Source organism: Perissodus microlepis, chromosome 7 (genome assembly GCF_051167445.1).
Source record: "Perissodus microlepis isolate ML-2025 ecotype Zambia chromosome 7, ASM5116744v1, whole genome shotgun sequence".
NCBI classification, from domain to species: Eukaryota; Metazoa; Chordata; class Actinopteri; order Cichliformes; family Cichlidae; genus Perissodus; species Perissodus microlepis.
The window spans coordinates 51,426,760-51,449,498 of record NC_140467.1 but is presented as its reverse complement, the minus strand read 5'-3'; the positions used below and the strand labels follow the sequence as shown (position 1 = coordinate 51,449,498).

Below are 22,739 nucleotides of genomic sequence, written 5' to 3'. Positions count from 1 at the left end.
CCTCCTTGTAAATCTCACATTTGATGATGGACCACAGGTTCTCAATGGGGTTCAGATCAGGTGAACAAGGAGGCCATGTCATTAGTTTTTCTTCTTTTATACCCTTTCTTGCCAGCCACGCTGTGGAGTACTTGGACGCGTGTGATGGAGCATTGTCCTGCATGAAAATCATGTTTTTCTTGAAGGATGCAGACTTCTTCCTGTACCACTGCTTGAAGAAGGTGTCTTCCAGAAACTGGCAGTAGGACTGGGAGTTGAGCTTGACTCCATCCTCAACCCGAAAAGGCCCCACAAGCTCATCTTTGATGATACCAGCCCAAACCAGTACTCCACCTCCACCTTGCTGGCGTCTGAGTCGGACTGGAGCTCTCTGCCCTTTACCAATCCAGCCACGGGCCCATCAAGACTCACTCTCATTTCATCAGTCCATAAAACCTTAGAAAAATCAGTCTTGAGATATTTCTTGGCCCAGTCTTGACGTTTCAGCTTGTGTGTCTTGTTCAGTGGTGGTCGTCTTTCAGCCTTTCTTACCTTGGCCATGTCTCTGAGTATTGCACACCTTGTGCTTTTGGGCACTCCAGTGATGTTGCAGCTCTGAAATATGGCCAAACTGGTGGCAAGTGGCATCTTGGCAACTGCACGCTTGACTTTTCTCAGTTCATGGGCAGTTATTTTGCGCCTTGGTTTTTCCACACGGTTCTTGCGACCCTGTTGACTATTTTGAATGAAACGCTTGATTGTTCGATGATCACGCTTCAGAAGCTTTGCAATTTTGGGACTGCTGCATCCCTCTGCAAGATATCTCACTACTTTTGACTTTTCTGAGCCTGTCAAGTCCTTCTTTTGACCCATTTTGCCAAAGGAAAGGAAGTTGCCTAATAATTATGCACACCTGATATAGGGTGTTGATGTCATTAGACCACACCCCTTCTCATTACAGAGATGCGCATCACCTAATATGCTTAATTGGTAGTAGGCTTTCGAGCCTATACAGCTTGGAGTAAGACAACATGCATGCAGAGGATGGTGTGGACAAAATACTCATTTGCCTAATAATTCTGCACTCCCTGTAATTGCCAACATTCAATAATAGACTGACTTCATCTTGTTTTAACATCAGTTTACCAAATCTGCAGCACTAATCCCCGTTTTTGAAGCAACTGTTTCAGTAATTGTAGTTGTCAACCACCCTCTTAAGCTACAGTTACTCTAGTTAAGAGAATAGAATCAGTTACATACTGTCAGTTTGGCCAAAACTGCCAACAGAGCAACACCAATGTGAACTCATTTTACTCATCAGTCAAAACAAAGCCATTGTTTCGTAAAAAGAAGAGTTTTATTTCATTTTTAACAAAGCCCAATACAGATTCAAAGCAAAACTGGGGAACACTGGCAATCTCAATCCAATCGTTTTTGGGACGCCAACACCAAAGAGGAGCTTCAAATAAAAAGGACAATAAAACAACAATACTACCCAGAAATGGGGTAAAGAAATAATGGTGCATGTTGTCAAACTTAAGAAAAATTGACAAAGGGAATCAAAATGTTCATGCCAGCAGCTGCTGAGGATCTAAATGTCAAATATGAGACACACCTGTTAACAGCTTTGGAGGAAGGGAGGGGAAGAAAAAAGGAAAGACAATTCCTATAAATGTGTTACATTTAAAGTTGTGAATGAGTAATTTGGTCAAATGTGTTAAACTAGTCTGTGTGTAAATAACGAAAATTGTGAATTAAAACTAAGCTTTCCTCCGTGGTTTGTACATGTAGACTGTTCCCAAGAGAACAAGTTGTGTCCAAGATGGAAATTAAAGTAAAGTGTCACGGCAACAAAAAACGGGAAAACTATCAAAATCAGATTCTGTTAATGTCTCTACAACTAGTTTTCTACAGATACGTTCAACAGGGTCACCTGACAGCTGTGATGACATGTTGAAGGGTTACAAAATATATTGTGAGTAATACAGTTTGTGATTTTTCACGTCATAGTTTACGTGGTCTGGCGCACTTGTATCGTAGACTTGTAAAAGCCAAATTTAGGGTGTGGGAATAGAGCACGTGGCTCTTTGTTTTCCTTCTTTTAGGGGTTATGAAATATTATGTTACCATCTGAAATGAGCCGATCCACCCATGTAAACAGTGATTTTCTGATACAGAAAAAATAGTAAGTGTACAATGCATATTGATCTTTAATAGCAATATCCACCAGTTGAAAACACCAGTCTGCTTTGATATATTCTCATATGGGAACAAATATATTTTATAACAAAATAAATCTATACTGTTTCTGTGATGGTAGATAAGGGTCGTACAATCCCATCAGCCTGACCTTCTTTGTCCGTTTTAACAAAGAACTGCATGTAGGCTTAGCTCTGTCGGAAATAGTACTTGTGACTAAAGCAGCTCAAATACTCAAAAGGCTCTGCCTGAGAAGAAAACATTAGTTTGAAGCCCAAAAAAAACTTTCATCTGTATACCAGTTGTTAAAGTAATTTATAATAAAGTATGTTTCTATCATCTTTAAAAATCATAAGCATTTTTTTAAACTGTATCTTGGCATTTTGACAAAATATCCTCTTGGATATTTACACAGGAACAAAAAATACTTTTCAAGCACTAAAACAAGCTTATATTGTGGGTTTGCAACAGAATAAAACAATTCTGAAATAAAAATGGAGAAAGGTTTGCATAGCAGATCAGGATACAACTAAAGAGGAACAAATCCTTTTTGGTATGAGTCATGACTGCACATTTTCACATATGTACATGAAAGAATAGTCCATTCATAGTTTCTCTCTGCCCACAGTTCAAATCAAGTTTACGTATGCACTGTAATGCTCATCAGTGAGAAGGCAGAATGTGGGTACTTGTCCTCTCTGCTCTTCTAATAAAAGTCCATAGGAGTTTCTTTTTTTTTTTTTTTTTCAAAAAAAAGAAAAAAAAAGAAACTTTGTTTTGTTTTTTAAAAAGTGCCATTTTGCTACATTTGTCAGCTGATCCATGGTCTGCTACTGAACAGTTAATACAAGCAAAGTGTTACACAGCCCTCCAATATCACAGAGTTTCCTGATTCTATGAGATTTGGTCACATGGACAGTCTCACACACACACACACGCACACAGACACACACAACAGGGGAAGAAGGGGAAAAAGGAAAAACTAAATTTGTAGCCGGTGAGTTCTGTTGCGATTTGATAATCCAGCTGGTAAAGCTTTTGGGAACAGGGGGAAAAAACAAAACAAAAACAAGCACCATAAGGAGAAGGCCTCAAATGTCCTCCGCTGGGCGAGTTCAGCAGTGTTCGCTCGATTCTGTGCTCCCACAAAAAGCAAAAAGGGAAAAAAAATCTACATTCAGACTCGCCTCAGGCTCATGGTTTAGGCAAAGTCACTGAAATGTTTCAGGCTTTGTTGTGTCTTTTCCTCCAACTTCAAGTCTGAGTCCGGCTATCGAAGCCTTAATCATGGTGGTCGAAACATGTCTCCAACTTCCATGGGGCCTTAATCGTCAATATGGATACGTCCGGGTCCTCATCGTCTCTGTTGAGCGTACACAGGGTACGCTAGTGTCACATTCAGAGAGTCATTGTGCTGGACCAAAGACGTGTGCTGGTAGTGAAGAACGAGTTCTTTTAATGAGCTGTACAGGTTATAAGGTTCAGCGAAGCCGTACCCTGTGGGGGTCTTGTTGATGACGCAGTGTTTCACCTCGCCGTCCACACTGCAAAGAGAGGACAGGAGTCACAACCTGCTCTGTGATGCTCTCCATCAACTTTAAAACTAGTTCATTCAGTGGTGGCTGGAGCCGTAACAGCAGGTAGACATTTCAACACTAAAACTACAATTCTTTGCTACGTAACAGCCAGATACGTACACCACACTGCAGGCGTAGCATCCCGCTTTGCTGCTGTCTCGAACCAGGAATGTTCCGTCTCTCTTGCCCTGGAGGATCGCCTCCGCCTGTAATCGATTGATGTTGCCCAGCTTCCAGGTCCGCTCATCATGATGAGGAAGGTCTTCATCATCGTCCACCATAGAATATTGACTAAAAACACAAAACAAATATAAGTTGTCATGAAAAACGCACATTTTTTTGTCCAGCGAGTGGATGATTGACACTCGCTAACTTACTCTTCTGTGCTCTCGTTCTTGATTCCCAGCCACTCGTTGAGTTTTTTCTGCCTTACTCCCTTCTGGGTCAACCACCTACAAAGAGAAAAGTCATGGACATTAGAAAGCAGGACAGACCAATTTTGATTTCCCTCAGAGGGAAGACTAGTTTCCGATGTAGCCAGGATGCTGTTCAGGCGCTGCACTTACATGAGATACTGGTCTCTGGTCTTGCGGAGCTGGATGAGGTCAGGCTTGATGCTGTTCATCCTCTTGTCGATCTCCCTGTAGTCTGCTGCCTGTTTCTTCAAGTCTTCTTCCAGCCTGCGCTTGCTGTCTACTATTTCACTAATCCTCGATTTCAACTTCTCGTAATTTCCCATGATCCTGGAAGGAGAGGAAAAAAAAGGATGAGTTCTGAGCAGAGCAAGCATTTTGTTATCAGCTGATGCACAACAAAGTGTGGTCTGTTCTTACCTCTGAATCTCTTTTTCATTGCCTTCTCTCCTGAATTTCTCAATATACTCCTTGCTGTAGCGCTCTTGTGTTTGGCATTGCTCCTCGAATATTTTGATAGTTTCATTGAAAGCCTCTATTGCCGTCCTTTTCATTTGGATTTCCTGCGAGCAGAAGCACAGTGTTAAGCACTTGACCTACAAACACTGCAGTAACACTCTTGATGCTAGGTGTGGGGTGGTACTCACTTGTGATGTTCTGGTGTACTCTTCATAGAGACGATCGTACTCTTTGTTCTTTTCTTGGTATTGCTGGTGGTACTCGCAGAGCTTCCTGCCCACAGCTTCGATGTTGTCCTCTTTTACCACTTGATCCTGAAGAAAGAGTCACAGTCAAATACAGAAAAAGTTGAGGTTCAACTGCTTTAAACACGCAGGTGTTTTAATTCTGCTGGGATGCATTGAGCTGCCACCTCACCTGCTGGTGTTTAGACACGGGGTACAGCAGCTTGACGTCTAGCTTGGGGTTGTACTGAGCCAGGGACTCGTTGCGATAGTGGTTAATGAGCTCGACGACTGAGTTGAAGGTTAGTGGATCAGAGAAGCCATATTTGCCATCTCGATGGAATATCTTGATAAGCTTGTTGTTTCCTCCTTTCCTGTAGACGAAACAGCAGCGGCGGTTAAACCAACAGGTCACTAACTACAAATGGATAAACAGTCAATTTGAGGAAACAGAGGACAAGACACGTACCTCAAAGTCAGAGTGTAGTCTCCGTGCATTTTTGTAGAGGCGTCCCGCACCAAAAACGTACCATCTGCAGTGTCCCTCAGTTTCTCATTGACCTCCTCCCTTGAGATGTCTCCCCAGTACCATTCAGCATCTTGTAGCGCCATGTTGTTGTTCATACCGTTGTTAATCACAGATGTGGGCTTGGGTGGCTTTGGAGGTAGAGCTGCAGGAAAAGGCAGAGAACACAGAACGTAAATAAATCGACTACAATGTGATTAGGCTTATGAGTGTTTGTGTTAAAATAAAGCCGACTCAGAGCTCGAGATCTGGACATTTTAAGGCAGATTTTTAGGGGAACGCTTGCACTGCCTTTAAAATGTTTACTTGATCTTCTTGTAAATAATTAAAAATACAAAAAAACTTTGCTCTTTGAATTTATTTAATATTTCAAAAGAATGAACCCTCATCTGATAGCACGTAGGCACACATGCTCGCTCGCATGCATCCTATTCCATGAATTGGGTTGTGGGGAAAGGAAAAAAAAAAAAAAGAAAAAGAAAAAAAAAAAAGGCTTCCCATGTCCAACAGAGAGGCAGCATTGGTGAGGCAGTGGGAGGAGAACTGAAGCGTGAGTCAGTTAGAATGAATTTCATTCAAGAAATGGAGCCATCTATAAATATTTCCAGCTCCTAACGCAGCAGTGAATCCTTTTTCATGCAGGGAAAAAAAATGCAGAGAGAACAGCAGAAAAAGACGGCTGCACAACATTTTACAGTAAAATAGGACAGACTAAAATCCTAATGACCCTTTAAGCCTTTACCAGCAGGAAAGGCTGCGCTTTAACGCAGGATAACCAGATTCTCTTCTACCATCAGTAAATCAATTAAACTCTTAAAGCTGGAGCTCACCGTGAAGCTACCAGTAGCAGAGATAAGGCAGTCGGCTATTTTTAAACCCCACAAATCTGCACTGCCGTTGTTCGCTGCCACTGCATTCACAACCCTCCTGCTGCAATGGACCTTGCAGAACTTTGCACGCTGAAACCACAAGCACTGTGCACACAGCTACAACCGTGACATAGATTTCAAATGTTTCCATTCTGCGCAAATGCAACCTACCAATCCGACCACAGCGCTTCTCTGCATACCGCCTGCCTTCCAACCTGATCACACTTTGTCTCCAGATTACTAGAAATTTCTAACTCGTGTGAAGAAACCAAGCTTCTAAAATCAGAGCCAAACACCTCCACAGACAGACAACTTGCGCTGATCCAATCTCGCCTCTGCTCCACACAAATACTTTATTACAGCCACTTAAACACGTACTTGAAAAGCCATTAAGGGCAGCTTGCTCAGTAACGTGTTACATCACTTACCACAGCCAATCACACAGGGGGTCTGTCACCAACCGCTCCTGCATCTTTCATTTCCTGTGAGCGATGAGATCATTGTAAAAGTGTCGCCTTTTTAGAACACTAAATAGATAAACTGAAACGACTGCGTCTCTGCATCAACCAGCACTGCGTTCCGGTGTGCATCCATCTGCGAAAGCAAACGCGCCGCATCTCTCTGCTAGCAGAGGAGAGAGAAAGGACCTGCTCCCTGTTCCATGCTTCTCCTCTGTCATCCTCTCGCTCTCTGTTCAGCTTGTCCACTTGCTCCCCTGCAGGTTACTCGGCCCCTCCTCCCCGCGAGTGTCGTACGGACATTTAGTCCGTCCCACTGCTGGCACTCGTAAAGCCTACTCTGCTGCAGCAGCACGTACGCAGCTAAATTATAATGCCTGGCCCGGTCAGCGGCACCCAGAGCTCCAAAATACGTCTGTAATCCCACAGCGTGACGCTCAGCACGACAGGGATAGCTCCCTTGATTTCCTGAGTGAAATTAAAATAGCCCCAGTTCTTGGTAAAGGTAGAAGATTCAAGTGAAAGCAATCGTTGTCCTTAGTTCAATTGAGGGACAGTTGGTGGAAATTTTAGACGCTTAAGTTATATAGTTCACATCAACTACAAATGAGGAAAAAAAAGAACAGGTTTTAATGTTTCAGTAAGACCTAAGTGAACAAACCTGTTCCACCGCACTTTGATAGAAGAAAAAAAAAAAAAAAGATACAACAGTGGATTTAAAAAGACTTTAACATCAACTAGCCATTGTCCACCATAGCTATAAACTACTTAAATGTTCAAGAGCCTCTTTTGTCTGATCTTAATGCAGAGGTTCATGCGCACTCTCCAAGTATGGCCCATAACTCATAAGCATGAGCAGTTGCCCGAGGCAAGTTTGCTGCTAGCAAAGATTGAAGTCTTACTAAATCACAAACCTATTATTCCTGTTCTGTCTTTTCTAAGCTGTGACATTTGTGTCTTAATCTTACGCATGAGGCCCATTTCGTTATAGCCTGAAGGCAAACGCAGCAGAACACACAATGTTCCACTTTTGACACCTTTATAAGACAAGACCTGAAACATCAAACTTACGTTGCAAGTTGTGCATGTCTCGAGGAATCAGTTCTCTCTTCTTTGCAGCTTCTCTTTTATTCCCAAACAATAAAGTAAATCCAACAGAGTTAGTTTCAAGTCCTTCTGTAAAGCTCCATTTCATAGTTTAGACCAGTGAGTACATGGACGTGGTCTGTTTTAATTCTTAAAAGGTCACGGCTTTGTGTGCCTCTTAATGAAATCCAGGTAATCCGCTCGACGTGAAGCAGGTGCCGCATGCAACTGTCTTACTGACTGACTGCTCAGTTCCTGCTGAAGGTGCGGTAAAGGGCTGAGTCTCTCTGTCTTTCCCTTTCTGAGCCCTGTGAGGCGGAGGCCTGCTCACGTGTAGTCACAAAGTTAATGATTAGCAGGAGCTGCTCCAGTGTCGATGCAGCCTGTTCTGAAAGCAGCCACTTGTGCCAGCTGCGTTGGTTTGTGTGTCTCTCTATGCTCTTTGGTCACTCCCTCTTTCTGTTTGTAAAGGCGGAGGCTTGGGGGAGGGGGTGGGGAAGGAGGGGGGCAGTCTTATGATTAACTTGCAAAGTTTCAAATATTTGCTGAGTTGAGCACTTTGAGACAGGGAGGACATGTGGACATCCACTGAAGGGGGAGGCAAGTGGCCCTAGAACTACAAGCAGCCCTGAGTTAACAAGAAGTGCTCTGTGGAGCAGGCCGACTTTCCAGCCAACCAAATCTAAGTGGGCCTTTTGTCGCTTACTTAAAATAGGAACGCAGTAACTGGGAGGAGGCACACACACGCGCGCATACAGGTCATTCACAGAAATGCATGCATGTTCCGTACATGTGTGTTTAGAAAGTAGGTTATTTACCCGTACTATTTGCATTAGACAGGTGACTGAAACCAGTCTGGCCCGACTAAACATTGCCATGTGTTACACTGGGTACAGTCTTTATGGGTATGTGCAGAACCAACAAAAAGCATTTCAGGGTTTCTCTCTTGCCTGCCCGACCATTCAGTCAGCCATGCATCAAGCCTACAGCCAAAGAGCTCCCTGCAGGTGCAAATCACTGACAGCTGAGAGCAGACCATGCACAGGAGCGTTATAAATAGTCCTAACAGGTAATAAAAAGTTTAAGCAGCCACAGTCGGTGCTGAGCCTCTGGGCCAGCCAATGACACCGCTCCCAACTAGAGCTGTAAAAACAGAACTGCCATGCAATGCTGTGCTGTCTCAAATCACCAGACCAGCTTTGTCTGTATGCAGTCCACTGCAGTAACACGAACAAAATCAGACTTGCACGAATCTGTCATCTATACCGTTGGAGGCACATGCTACATAACAGCAAAAGCCAGAGGAGAGACGAAAAAAAATAAAAATGTGCTCCAAGAACAACCCAGAATCTTACTGAAGATTTTACATCACATGCAAATTCCCCAATTTTCATATTCATGAGGCTGACAAAAATAAAGCTAGACAGAGAAATACTGTTCTAACACAGGTTGCTACTTTGTAGTCATTAAATTCCAGTGAGAACCTTTTACATAATACATAATACCATTTCATTGCATAAAAAAAAAGCACTCATCTGCAACATGGAAATATGCTAGTTCAGAAAGAAAACTTTTCATGCTTTACAAACTGAGCAGACCTAATTCAAACTACTCCACAAAGATTCAACTTAGAACACTTGTTTCTACTAATAAGCACATGCTAAAAAAAAAAAAAAAAAAAAAAATCAACTCGCTTTAGCGCCATAATATGAGTAACTTTCCAATCACTGGGTACTTTGTGGTTCCCTACAACTGCAGCAGCACTAAGTCTCGACCCTCCTCTTCAAGCTATTAATAGCTCAGGTCTCAGTCTGTGCTGTGCACAGTCAATGCAGAGCATACATTTATGTTCTCCTTTCAATGTAAATCCTGCACAAGTTCCTTACAGCTTTCAGTTAGATCAGTAATGCAATGCACAACATCCTTTCCATCTACTTTTCCTTTTTAACTGAATTCATTTTTTAACCGTTTACTTTCATGCCCTGAGCACCCACAGTAGTAGGAACAGCACTTAGTAGTTTTGTGATGGGTGAAAAATCGAGCAAAAATACAGCAGTCAATTACCTGGTGCAGCTTGACTGTCACTCCACTCACTGGTCACCAGAACCTCAATGATCTTGATGTGAGAATCCAGACTGGGTTCACAACTGTGAGGGGGACAAAAAAGCAAGGTAAACAAAGTTTGTTTCAGAGCCAAGGTGACAGTCACTGCTGCTCTGTGCGGTTTTCAATCAGATAGCAATTCAGGCTTAGCTACTTTAATTGTGAAGCACAGCTGGTAAGCAGAAAAGCTCCAACCTACATCCGTGTACAGCTAAAACACATGAATGTGTGATACACTGCAGTGCGTGTCTTGCCATTTCTTGACTAAGCCTGCATGCTTATCTGTCTGCTGACTGAGTGCCTATCTTTTACAAACCAAAATATGCAGCATAAGCCTTACACTGCCAATACCCACCTGGTGGCCTGTTGTCTGAAAAACACAGGGCTGAAGATCTCGCCCAGCGATCTGGCACTGAGCAGGTTCTTGGAACCGTTTTGGCACACTCTAGCAAAATGCCTTAGCAGACAGTGGAGAGTCAGCCAGTACTGGGGAGGCCGGGCTGGGGCGCTGGCAAAGCGACGTAGTAGCTGGGCACATTCCTCAGGATTCACCACCTCTGTTGAAGATGAGAATAGCCAAAATGTTCAGGAAGACAGGAGATAAAGTGCCCTACTTTAAAGTCTTCTGCAGTTAAAAAGCAGCACAAAATGAAAGCTCTCTTTACACAGTAAAGAAATGGAAAAAGGAGTCATGTGCAATAAAGACTTGAAAACCGCAGAGACACTGTGTGGTTGACAATGAGCATAAGGTACACTGGCAGGTGATTGGCTGCTCAGAGATGCTAGAGATAAATTTCAGGCTTGTTTTAGTTCCTATTAACCGCAGATATCCTGTTTCTGGCCATGTGACAGCAAGAGAATGCAGCGCGGCATAACACTGAGAATTTCTTCTTTTCCCCTCTGCTTGCAACAGACAGCAAGACAAAGGTTAAGGAAATGTGCTAAAATACACAATTAGAAATAAATTCATAGATTTCTATTTCTTATTTTCTTAAAGGACCCATAGACGTTTTAGAAAAAGCTCATTTTACACAAACAAAAAAAGAAAAAAAAAGAAGTCCTCAGACACAATGGGTACTGATGAGGTCTTGTGGTTTAGTGTTCATGAGTACACGATGTTCAGCAGCAGGGCACGAGTACATTACGTCAGCACTTCTCTTTAGGCCAACCTGTACAGTCAACAAATGACCACTGAAACTGTGAGGGAACCTTCTGTTCTCACCTTTAGCACTGTGAACCATCTGAGCATATATTGCAGTGGGGATGATGGGTTGGGGAAGATCCTGCAAGTACCTACGCAGACCGTCACACAGGACTGGAAGCTCCAGGTGATCCAAGTCTGCAGATGGGGGGTCTGAAATGCAGAACGGCACAAAGACGCACGCTTGAACTCACTTCAGTAAAGTGAAATGTAGGTTTAACTATAGCACAGACTCTTCTGGGCCAACAGACTGTTATGCACACACTTAGAAACCTTTTTTTATGCACCCCACTCATTTTTTCCACTCAGACTTCCTCTTCATATAGGCTTATAAAACACATGATAAAAAGAGCTACTTACCACAATCAAAATACTGCCTGACTTCAAGTCCAGCACCAGCGGTAAATGTTCTATATAATGTGGGGTTATCCAGACCTACAAAATAATTAATGAAACATACTGTAGAAACATAACATGCCAAATAAATGCCAACAAAAATATGAAATTGATTCAGTCAAGCTCACCTTTCCTCTCAATTGCTTCCAGCAGTTTGATCAAAATGGGTGGAGCAATCTCTGGAAGGCAAAACTGCTCCGTCAAGTCGGGCAAGCAGAAACCTAAAGATCATTTAAATAAATAAATAAATAAATAAATAAATAAATAAATAAAACAAGCAATTTCAGTTTGTGTAAACGGAGTGAAAATCCTCCCTCCAGCGTCATACCTGTGAACCAAATTACTCAGTCCAATAAATATGCTGGCACCACACAATTTGCTAATAACAGTTGAATAATTACATTTTAGCACCCCTGCCCTTCCCAAAACACAAAAGCCAGCAAAGCAAGAAGAGAAAATGTTTCTACATCCAACCTATGCTTTCCAAATCAAACAACAACACAATCACGACCAAGACAATCAGTTACCCTATACTGTTGGCTGTTTGCAAAACAGACACTGCTTTAAGGGGATTTCACTAAGCTCATTTCTTCGAGGTGAGTGCTGACAATGGCTGGTTTTACTTTCAAAACTGAGTCCCACACGGCAGAATTTAGTTACACTTTTTGGAGATTGTTCTATTTCTTACTCTTATGCTACTGTACCACAACGAATTCCCTTTGTAAGATCAAAAAAGTATCTATAGTTTATGTGTAACCAAATAAAGATATCAACTGGCCAGTCAGTTAAATACAGTTAATCCTGTGATGACTGTTCATGTGACCTTAAATGGTAAGGGGCTGCCATTCATCTGAACCAGCAAAGACTGATTAGATTCTTGACTCCTCAGAACTTCAAAGGAAGCAGGTACAAGACCAATGAAGTGGCTTCAAAAGTAAAATGTGAGTATTTATAAAAGGCTGTTTCAACAGGAGGTGCTGAGCACTGAAGTTAAGGTTTGGCAGACCAAGGAACTAAGCAAATATCCTGTGATATGAGGTAAGCCAGGTCTGACTTTTTTTTTTTTAAACTTATTTTTCCTTCAGAACTTTGCACCCAGGTGTGGACATGAAAGCAGGAGGGGAGTTGGCAAATCTAAATAAAATCTTCGCCAAGGCATATTTTGAAAAGGCTTTTTTATGAAAGGCTCAACTGTTTAACATCAGGTCTGCAGTTTCAAAATGCTGCAAAACTATGAATGGGACCCTTTCTCTTAACATTATTTTTTCTTTCCACCTAAAAGTGATTACTTTTTTGAATCAGGCATTAAAGGCCAAGTACTGGTGTGGCTAATACATAGACGCATAGGGGTTATTGAAAAGCTACCCTTTTGCATGAAAGAGGGTTCAGTCAGTTAAATAATAAATTCTGAACCACATTCTCTGGCTAGGAAAGGACCCAGGCTGCCTTGTTGTGTGTCAAGTACATGTATTAGTAAAGCCTTTCAAACCAGAGAACACACAAAAATCCACTTTGGACAACTGGTCATCTGGAAGATGTTATTGGAAATACAAACTGAAAGGGAATGGAGGGGGGAGGAAGATTTCTTAGAAGTTGGTGTTCCATCTCAGACTTTGCAAAGTTTCCTGAAATAGAGATCGAGACATGCAGTGCAGCCATCACACACCTTGGAAATGTAATCTTTCTCCCAGACAAGATATCCAACACGATCTTCCTTCTACAGCCAAAAGGTTTTCTGAGAAACCAAATTCACAACCTGAAGTTAAATTTAGAACACCGACCCACCCGCTGTCACAATGTTCAAAAAGCACATGACAGCACGATGCCTGGAATTTTTAAACAATAAATCACAAATATGTGTAAGGAACAAGCAAATTTTCACACATTTACTTGGACTAAAAAACACTAAACACTTGAAAATGATTAATACATTGATATACAAACATCTGCTCGTACTTCTGTACAGCTTGGAGACAAACCAAAAAACAAGGAGAATCTTCCAAGTGATCCTCCAGCCTATTTATTCCCACCACAGTCAGCCTCTGAGGGACACGGGTCAGGAAGGATATAGAGTTGCTTCTTGGTACTGTCGACAATGTGATAGTTTCGGCACCAATGGAATTGTATCAAGTAGCCGAAGAAATATGGCGGAAATGCTACAAGGTATCAGTGATGATTTCTGAGATGCCTTGGCATGAGATCAAGGCTCAACGTGCCCATACAGGCCAAACCGCAGAAACATAAAGGGGAAAGGAAAACGAAGAAGAAAAAGCCAACCTCCAACCTATAATTGATGTGTTCATGGAAGGCAAATTAATTCTAGAAAAACTTTGTAAAAATTGATAATGAGTAAAAATTGGCTACAGTAAAATTTATCCATTTCTTTTCTACTGCACATAAGTATACCTAACTGTGATAATGGCACAAGATGAATGCAGGTTCTGCAAAACTCCTTACTGTAGCTTATGCAAACTGAATCTCCAACTCTCTCTGGAAAGGTAATTTTAATTCTATTAAACAAACAAACAGGGCCCTCTATGGTTTACAGTAGCATTACTGCACTATTAACACAATGTGCTGGCATTTTGCTCTATTTACAACAGCTGACAGGCTACACTTCCTCAGACTCTCTCCAAGACTTGAATAGAAGCTGGTTTCTGTGGTAACTAGGGTATGGAGACAGAGGCCCCTTGGACGTGCCTCTACACGTCTGCATGTTTGGCAGACCTCATGATATCCCCTAAGGCCTCAGCCCGTCAGTAGTCAGTTAGACAACCGCAGGTTGAGGAAGTCGATGCAGCTGCCACTGGTTCTGCTGTGGTGTGGGGAACAATCTGTCCGGTTCAAACGGCACGTCTGAGCCGAAAGAACTGTGGGCAGAACAGAGCTGGGGCACTACCAGTGCACTAAAGATAGCACTCACTTTGGATAAATTTAGAAGGCCTGCTCAGGCAACCAACGTTTTAAGCCTATACATTTCTTCTTGTCTGGAAAAAAGGTCTAGCCGAGGCACATTGGTGATAGATCACCACCTAACACATTTTAAAGTAAAAATTGTGCAAAATGTACAAAAAAAAATTCAAAGTTGTTTGTCTCTACAGTAGCATTTAGTAAGACTAGGTGCAGCTAGTTTATAGTATTACCAAAACCTAAAACCTTTGCAATGCCAAATTCTCTGGATTTTGTTGGTATGGGCAGCACTAACATGTCTGAGCATGACTCTGCTGAATAGTGAAGCCCTGAGCTGAATTAGGAAAAAGGGCAGGCAATGTCTCCTCCTGCAGGCTGGAAGATGAAGTGCAAAAGCAAAGTAACAGCCAATGAGGAGACTGTTGCTACAGCTTGGCAATTAACCCTATGAAGCACAGAGCATCAGTGAATCGCAAAAGTAATGCAAGCAGCCAGTTTCCTAATGTGAGATCAAATTTAAGAACCAATGAAGCCTCTCACATCAAATTAAAATAAACCAACTCCAAATCTGATTACTTAAATGGCTTGAGCACAATTGTACAACCTACACAACTGCCTCACTTTAAATTATAAAGTAAAAATGGATGATTAAACAGTGTCTTCATTGAAAGATTAGCCACTTTGAATGTGAACTAGCTTGTAATAGTGCACGGATTTATTAAAACCACAGCTACAGTATATTATTTAATTTGAGAATATATTTAAGTTATCAAAAGGTCAAATCAAAACAGGACTAAAACTTTTTATTTTTGTTTGTTCTGATGCAAAAGCCAAATGTCACCAGGGACCATAACTATCATAATCAAATTATTTTTGTTTGTTGGCAAATGACTTATTCAAGAACTTCAACAAGTTGGGCTTGAAAATTTCCAAGAAGAGGTCATCTTAGTCTTGCACCTCTAATAGTACGAAAGTGGGGCATATCATGATGGCTGCTTAACCGCAATAGTTTTGAGATATGCAACTGCAAAGGCTCTTTTTCTGATGACACATTAAGAGGCACAGGAGGGAAAACACAAATATAGCAATTCTTGCCTTAACAGAAGTGACCAGGACTTTTGATGCAAAACAATGCAAACAAACTTCCAGGACAGATATAACTGAATGGAGGAGATGATTTATTGTGTCCACTCCTTAATGCAATGCAACATCTCCAGTGCACAAGAGCTGCCCGCACACCACACACAACTTTCCTGGCACCAATGAAATTGTGTTACTCTCCAATCTCAACTTTGTTTAATTGCACCGAGTCTGTCTGTCTGCTCCTCCCTGCCTTATTTGCTTGCTCCATTTCTTAATCCTGCTAGCAGACATGCTCCGACTCCCGTAAAGAAGATTTGGCAATTCAGACTTCAGCCTCTGAACGGCCTCATGCAATGAAACAGTTATGCACACTTTGATGCACACAAGTCTCACTTGCTTAAACACACACCTTTTTTTTTTTGATGAATCTGTTATTTTTTTGAGTCCTAGTCTTTTTCCCTGTCATATACTGAGCAGCAGTAGAGTTGTCCCCTTAACTGTAGTGTCTATAACCTCAGTCTGACATTCTCTGAAGCAGACAGAAGGGGGGAAAAAATAAATGTCATGTCTAGCACATCCACACAGATTAAGAACAGGTCACCATTCTCTCCCCCCCCACGTCACTGTTATTTAAAGCAGTTTAACAGTTTTAAGCAATGCTTAAAGTTAATTTTACATTATAATCCGACCAAAGGAAAAATTAAATGCAAATAGTTATTGAAGCTACTACATTATTTGTCTCTGCATCATATATCAGTTTACAATACAAACCATCCATGGAGAAGGCTACAAGAAAAAAAAAATTGATTAACACTAGATGGGAAAGGGTAGCTGGTTAATACAGACTAAACTTTAAAATGAAAAATGAAGGGACTGCTCAATAGTAAACTGATGACAAATGGAAAAACTAAAAATGTGAGAGGAAAAACAACTTTGTCATCTTGGGTTTGAATCGGGATGCTAAAACAAACAAAAACACAAAACTAACAAACCCCCTTTCTTTAAGGACAGTCAAAACTAAATTTTATTATATCTGCAATTTAATGATGTGAATGCAAATTTCCTTTGTCACGTGGGCTGCTTTAAACACTGCATGTGACAAGGCTCCCCTCCCCATTCTGGAAACTATGACAAGTCATAATATATTTAAATCCAGCTCAAGTCTGAGATTCACAGGCACTGGATTTGTCACTGACACGCTTCTCACCTCTGACTAAAGCTTTTTTTTTTCTCTCCTCTCAACAGCTTCTAAACATACTAATATTCCACCTAGTACAAAAGTCAAATATATTTCCTTTTACCAGCAGCTTGTCCACTCATAACAATGACAGCACAGAGCAATCGCTAGGATGCTATTCATCATCCACCCATTTGTTGTATAGCTGTATTGTGCGTCGAGTTACAGCAATCAGCACTTAGCACAATACAGATTCATCACAAAGGTACAAATCAGTCCACTATGCAGTCTGTACGTACCCCCAACCACCAAATTCCTGGCCCCAGCTGCCTTTAGTCCCACAGAGGAACACTACATCAGAGCAAACTATCACACGATAAACTTCTGCTGTGCTTATTCTGCTGCTGACTTGGATGGATTTAACGAACTGTGACTGTTCTTTGGACAAATGAAAAGAGTATACCAATTTGAAACCTACGCCAAAGTCATTACATGTATAATTTAAGAGAAAAGTGAGCTCTTAGCAGGGGGGAAAAAAAAAAAAAAAAAAAGCGAAAAAAATGACACTACCAACAGAAAGTGTATTCAATCTAGCAGATGTCAGCCTGAGTGCTAAAGAGGCCCCGAGAAGGAGAGCTGCATTATCTCAAACTCCAGCTATGCAGAGTGCTCTCCCTGAAACGTCTCCTCTGTACAGGCTGCACTCAGCCTTCCAGTAGCCAGCACAGATGCTCCATTAAGTACATCCATTACTAGTTCTAAAATCCATATTTCATTTTTTGGTAACCAAAAAAGTCTACATACACACCAGGACGCATATTTAGCAGAAAGCTATAAAACATTTCACTGCATTTTTTTTTTTTTTTTGGATAAATCCCACGTACCATAATGTTGTGCACATGAAAACTTCAAACATACTGATAAGGTTCAGACAAGCAGGGGAACACAGCCCGATGCCATCAAATATATCCTTAAACAAGACCGAGCGTGTAGGCTGTACCTAGTGATAGCGTGCCGAGCAACAACCGGTTATTCATACTTATCTAACGTTTTGGGAAAAGAGGGGGAAAAAATGCTCATGCTGGCCAACAGCTGGGAGGAGAAAAATAAAGTAATTACACACTGAAAACACTGAACTGAAAACACCGAGGTTATTAGGCCATAACATAGTCGCTGTCTAAACAATTTTAACAAGCAAAGTGCTTGTTGGGCATCAGGAATTACACAATTGGCTACAGACTAAAAGTAGCTGCTTATATTTTTTATTTTAGTACTACTCTGACTCAGTTAGCTTATTCGAAATTCCACTTCAATGACTTCTTTTTCACCATTAAAAGCAACATACTAGACGTGAAAGGTGTGAGAAGTTTTTAAACTTGGAGAATTTCAGTTTGGGAACCAACTGTGGATTTTTTTAATTAAATCAAATAAGCAAATGGAGCTCTGAGCTGGTTATTTGCTTTCCAAGTTCCTTCTGCTTGGCAGCACTACACATGTATATTCAGTTAACTGAGAGGCCTAGTAAAAGGAGCAACACTTTAATGTTTATTTTTATTTTTTTTTAAGAAAAAGAATGGCTGAACGCTGGAATGAGGACTAATAGTTTCCCAGCCCAGCCCTTTAGTCTCTCTCTTTCCCTCTCCACATCTGCTGCACTCATGTAAACCCCCCCTGTGGCTAAGGGAGGAGAGGCCCCTTTCCAAGCCCTCCATTCTCCACCCTTTTCCTGGGACCAGAGCTGATGGTGGGAGCTATCAAAACATAAAAAAAAAAAAAAAAAAAAGGAAGAAAAAAAAAGGAGGAAGAAGGAGAAAAAAATCTGGAGTAGGAGGAAGGGAGCAGGATCCCTTGGTGGTGGGCAATAAATCACAAACACTCCGAGCACAAGACCCTCTTCAAAGCCCCCTTGAGCATGCAGATCCCAAGCTCCTCCCAAAGCCCGCAACCTACCCCAATCCCAGCTGCAGCCCCTCTGCCAAGCCCCCAGCTCCACTTCAGCCCTGATCCTCATGCACCGATCCTGAAACTAGCACAGGGACTCTCTTCCCCTTTTACCCACAACTCTGGGCCCTTTCTCCTTTCCCCCCCACCCAGCTCACACCACCACCCAGGACACAGCAACTTTTCTTCTCTCAGTGCTACATTCACACTTGGCAGCGCTGCCACTCAACCACAACACATCCATTCAACATATGCCCCTTTTTTAACAAAAAAAACAAAACAAAAACAAAAAAAAACCCGAAAAAAAAAAAGAAAAACAGCTCCTCATTCGCACTGTAGACCACAGCAAAGAATTTCACAATAGCACCACAAATGGCCTAAAAACTAGAAACCTGGCGACTACAGCTGCTCTTTAGGTGAGCAAAAAGCTTCAAGTGCACATTAACACAAGCCACAGAGTCTTTAAAAAGACGAGTTTTAACTGCAGTTCATAGTTGCGGCCTGAGCTGTAACACTGACTCACATTTCAAAGGGTCATTTTGAACTGCAAACATCTCGAAATAATTTTTTTTTACCCACAAAAAAATAAATAAAAATAAAATAAAAAATAAAATAAAAAAAACATATGGAGACACCCCCCCCCCCACCAAAATATTTCAGCTATAACTTAGATATTCTGTGATATTAGTAATATGTAATTGATATTTTTAGAGATTTAACAAGGTGTTTAAAAAAAAGACCAGAAAATGATTGGTTACATTGCTTAAAAAATAAAAAATAAAAAAATAGTTTAAATGATGACACAATCGATCAGTTTTGCTTGAGCTAGCTTAACTGCCCCCCTGCTACCAGTGTATACATTGAGCTACACAGGCTTCTCCACACTGGTACGAGAATTGCATTCCCTTAAGATGCAGTTTGAGGACAAAAATAGATGATCTCGGCTGGTAACATATGGCTTGCAGAAAATGCCCTGGTGTACTATATCCAGCATAAACACCAGAGCCCGTGTCCTCTGGGACTGAGCATGGTTCACATTCAGTGCAGCTGTACCGCACCAGGCAGAGTTGTTAAACAAAACCCTGTTTTGCAGCATCAGCATCCTGCTGATAACAGATTCACAACTCTGACTTGCTAAGGTTTTACTTTAACACTTAACTAGTTGTCTGTGTCAGTGGACTACCAGAGAATGCACAAAGCGACATAACAGTTTGGGGGGGAAGGGGGGGGGGGTTAATATTGCTAACATCAGTTTACACCCTCAGGATTTTAATACATTCAAATTGTCACAATTAATAATAATGTCAAGACAGATTATGAAAACCGTTGTAGCTTAAACTAGCAAGATATACAGATAGCTCATGCATGTGTCCCCTTTTTCGTACCGAGATCACACTGCCGTGTATTATGTTGGTAATCCCGAAAAAAAAAAACCTTCAGAACTTTGAGATAAAGGAGAACACCCATGAATTTGATACCAATAAACATGGTTTAACAGTTCTTGTTTAAACTCACCTTGTTCTGAGTCCGAGTCCATCTCTGACTTGAAGGAGGAGGCTGGAGCAACAGGTAAGGGTCTCAGGGGCCTTGGCTTGGGTGTAGGGGGAGAGATCCATTTCTTCCCAATGTACTCTACATAGGTGCCAGGAAAGTCCCCTTTTTCCTGAGTGGTCTCGTTAAAGCCTGGCAACCAGCCAATCTCATCTGGCCGCTGCTCCAGGCCATCGGTGACCCCGAGAGCCACCAGCTCTCCTTTGCTTACCAACAATATATCCCCAACATGCAGATCAATGTCCTCCTCCCTCTCTTTTTTATAATCATAAAGTGCTCTGTACTGATACCCTTCAGCACTCATGTTTGTGTGTTTAATGTTCACTTGTAAAGATGAGTCTGAACCAGTCTTGTTATTTTTAAGGGGTTTTTTTCTGAGTAACTTAAGCCCAGCTACTCATTTGCTGGTTGAAATGGCTGTTGTTCCAACAAAGCTACAATTTATGATTTTACAGTGAAAACAGTCTCTAGCTTGTCTTCATTCTTTCACAGTTCCCGTCTCTCGCGAATAATTTGCAGCTCTCTTGGTGTGTTGCCTCGCAGTATGTACCCATCAGTAAATGGCCTGCAGCTGTGATCTTGATAATGCTGCCCAGACCTGTAAGATGAGATGTAAGATGAGCATTTACAACAGGCAGCACAAGACTATGATGGGCTCCTTACAATGCCCAATGTGAACGAAATGGGTTATGCCAAGTTTTTACAATATAAATACAGTAGGCCCACAGTATACAGTAAATACATTTAAAATGCACACTTTTATAATGATACGCCATAATGCATTTGTGGCCCTACTTTGCCACATGGCTTCCAAATCATGTCTGCAACAGTTCTAATGTGTGTCATCACTGACCCACTCAGTATTTTTTTTAAATTTTTTTTTTTTAAATCAGCTGCCAACAAAATAACTATTAAAAAGTAAATAATTTACTGAAGAGCAGCCTCCATATTGATGACAGTGTAGTTTTATTGGAACATTTACAGTTTCTGGCACACTGAAATCGACTTCTCTGCTGCCCTGCCAACATATAGTGGGCTAGCGTTAGCATTATACTTGACAGCTTTATTCTAATGCCGACAGAGTTATATAAATAAATATCACCCTTATTCATAGGTTTAGAGTTTTAAAACGCGCAGGGAGCGAATTTGTGCGTTTAAAAACGTATGCATGGGTCCAGTTTATTCTGCTGGCGGCTTTACAGCCCTGCGGTGCAACTTTACAGCCGCTGCAAAAATGTCGGGGGAGTAGTCAGCTAAGTTAGCTAGCCAACATCAGCCTGCTGCTAAACTAAACCACAGCCTAATTAGCTATCAGCTAGAGGAAAACAGGATAAGGGTTTACTAAACGTCTCTATTTAAAACCAGAATCAGATAGCTTAGGCTATTAGCAAGGTTAGAGTTGTAACGAAAAAGTTAGCAGAACAGGGAATTGGGAAAAAAAAAATAAACTTCAATGAAAAAAAGGAGTGCATGTTAAACCGAGGATGATGATGAGTCGCTTTAAGTAGTTTTAAATAACTCAACAAAATTTAAGTACTTAACAAGAACACGCTTTAATTGTAACTTCATAAGAAATAAATTATTTGTAGCGAGGTTAAAAAACACTGGAGAGCAATAACTTACTCGTACGCGGATCCGTAGACGAATGCAACGAGCCCTCTTTCTTCCACACTAAAACACTTCCAATTCCTTATTAAGCTTTAGATTTGCGGTGTGCGAAGATTTAATTGCAGCCGTTGGTGGATCTCTTACGCGCACGGTTGAAAAAGAAAAACTCTCGGCTCGACTTTAAATCCGATTTAATGAGAAGAACAAAATGTTACGACCTACACCCTGCCGACGTGACGGTACAGCTTCACCATCCAGAACAAATGTTCCCTTGAACGTCGCCTCCACGGCCAACAAGGGGGCAAGCACAGAGCGGCATCTCATTGGTCCAGCTTTCTGTCAATCAAAAACGCCTCATAATCTATCCAATCGTATTCCTGTTGTGGTGGGCACTCCCCTCTCTGTATACTCTTGCAACTTGAAACACCTGTGGAAATTACATAACTTTTGCACGCAGTCCTACCGTTACCTATGTTCTGTTGGCTGGTGAAATTAAACATCTAGCATATTATTTCCAGAGCTGTATGATTTTAAATCATGCACACTAAAACAGTGTGAAACTAAAGCATAAAAGAGCAAAAAATATATTGGGCTGGCTATATTCTTTATTGGCTTATTTTTAATCCACATCTTGAACCTGAAAACTGAAATCCACTGAAAGATATAATTGGTATGTGGTAGAGTTGTAAAGAAACAGCCTAGAGAGCACTTGGTGTTTCGTCACCATAGTTTCACTTTTTTGTTTCTATAAATCATGATATCTCCTCAGAATGGAAGGTCCCATAATCTCAGTCACCATCAGAAACACATGACTGTGAATGTGGGTGGCCTAATTATGGCAGGGAAAGAAATCCCTTATCAAGCATAAACCCCACTGTCCCGATTGCGCTAAAAAGAGACTGTAAGCAGCTTTGTGCAGGGCTAGGTGCCTGTAAGTGTTTCCACTGTCACACAGACATCAGAGGCCATGACCACTCAG

General features: G+C 41.4%; 1 protein-coding gene across 1 annotated transcript; it reads right to left on the bottom strand.

Moving 5' to 3' along the window:
- Positions 1–1,314: 1,314 nt before the first annotated feature.
- Positions 1,315–22,031, bottom strand: pik3r1 (phosphoinositide-3-kinase, regulatory subunit 1 (alpha)). Its single transcript, XM_084935790.1, has 15 exons — positions 21,776–22,031; positions 20,117–20,750; positions 11,619–11,711; positions 11,455–11,529; positions 11,116–11,247; positions 10,249–10,450; positions 9,855–9,937; positions 5,321–5,522; positions 5,045–5,225; positions 4,816–4,941; positions 4,589–4,731; positions 4,322–4,498; positions 4,133–4,207; positions 3,876–4,046; positions 1,315–3,722 (listed from the first exon to the last, which is right to left on the bottom strand). Exons 2-15 carry the CDS (start codon positions 20,454–20,456, stop codon positions 3,533–3,535), a joined length of 2,190 nt encoding a protein of 729 aa, XP_084791916.1. The 5' UTR covers positions 20,457–20,750; positions 21,776–22,031; the 3' UTR covers positions 1,315–3,532.
- Between the last annotated feature and the right edge of the window lie 708 nt (positions 22,032–22,739).

What these genes read in the sequence shown, in the direction of transcription:
- pik3r1 (XM_084935790.1), bottom strand. Translation starts at nt 20,456, where the DNA reads ATGAGTGCTGAAGGGTATCAGTACAGAGCACTTTATGATTATAAAAAA. An exon ending in GGAAGCAATTGAGAGGAAAG is followed by an intron (nt 11,530 to 11,618) that starts GTGAGCTTGACT and finishes ATTATTTTGTAG; the next exon opens with GTCTGGATAACCCCACATTA. An exon ending in TTCAGACAACAGGCCACCAG is followed by an intron (nt 9,938 to 10,248) that starts GTGGGTATTGGC and finishes TCCCCCTCACAG; the next exon opens with TTGTGAACCCAGTCTGGATT.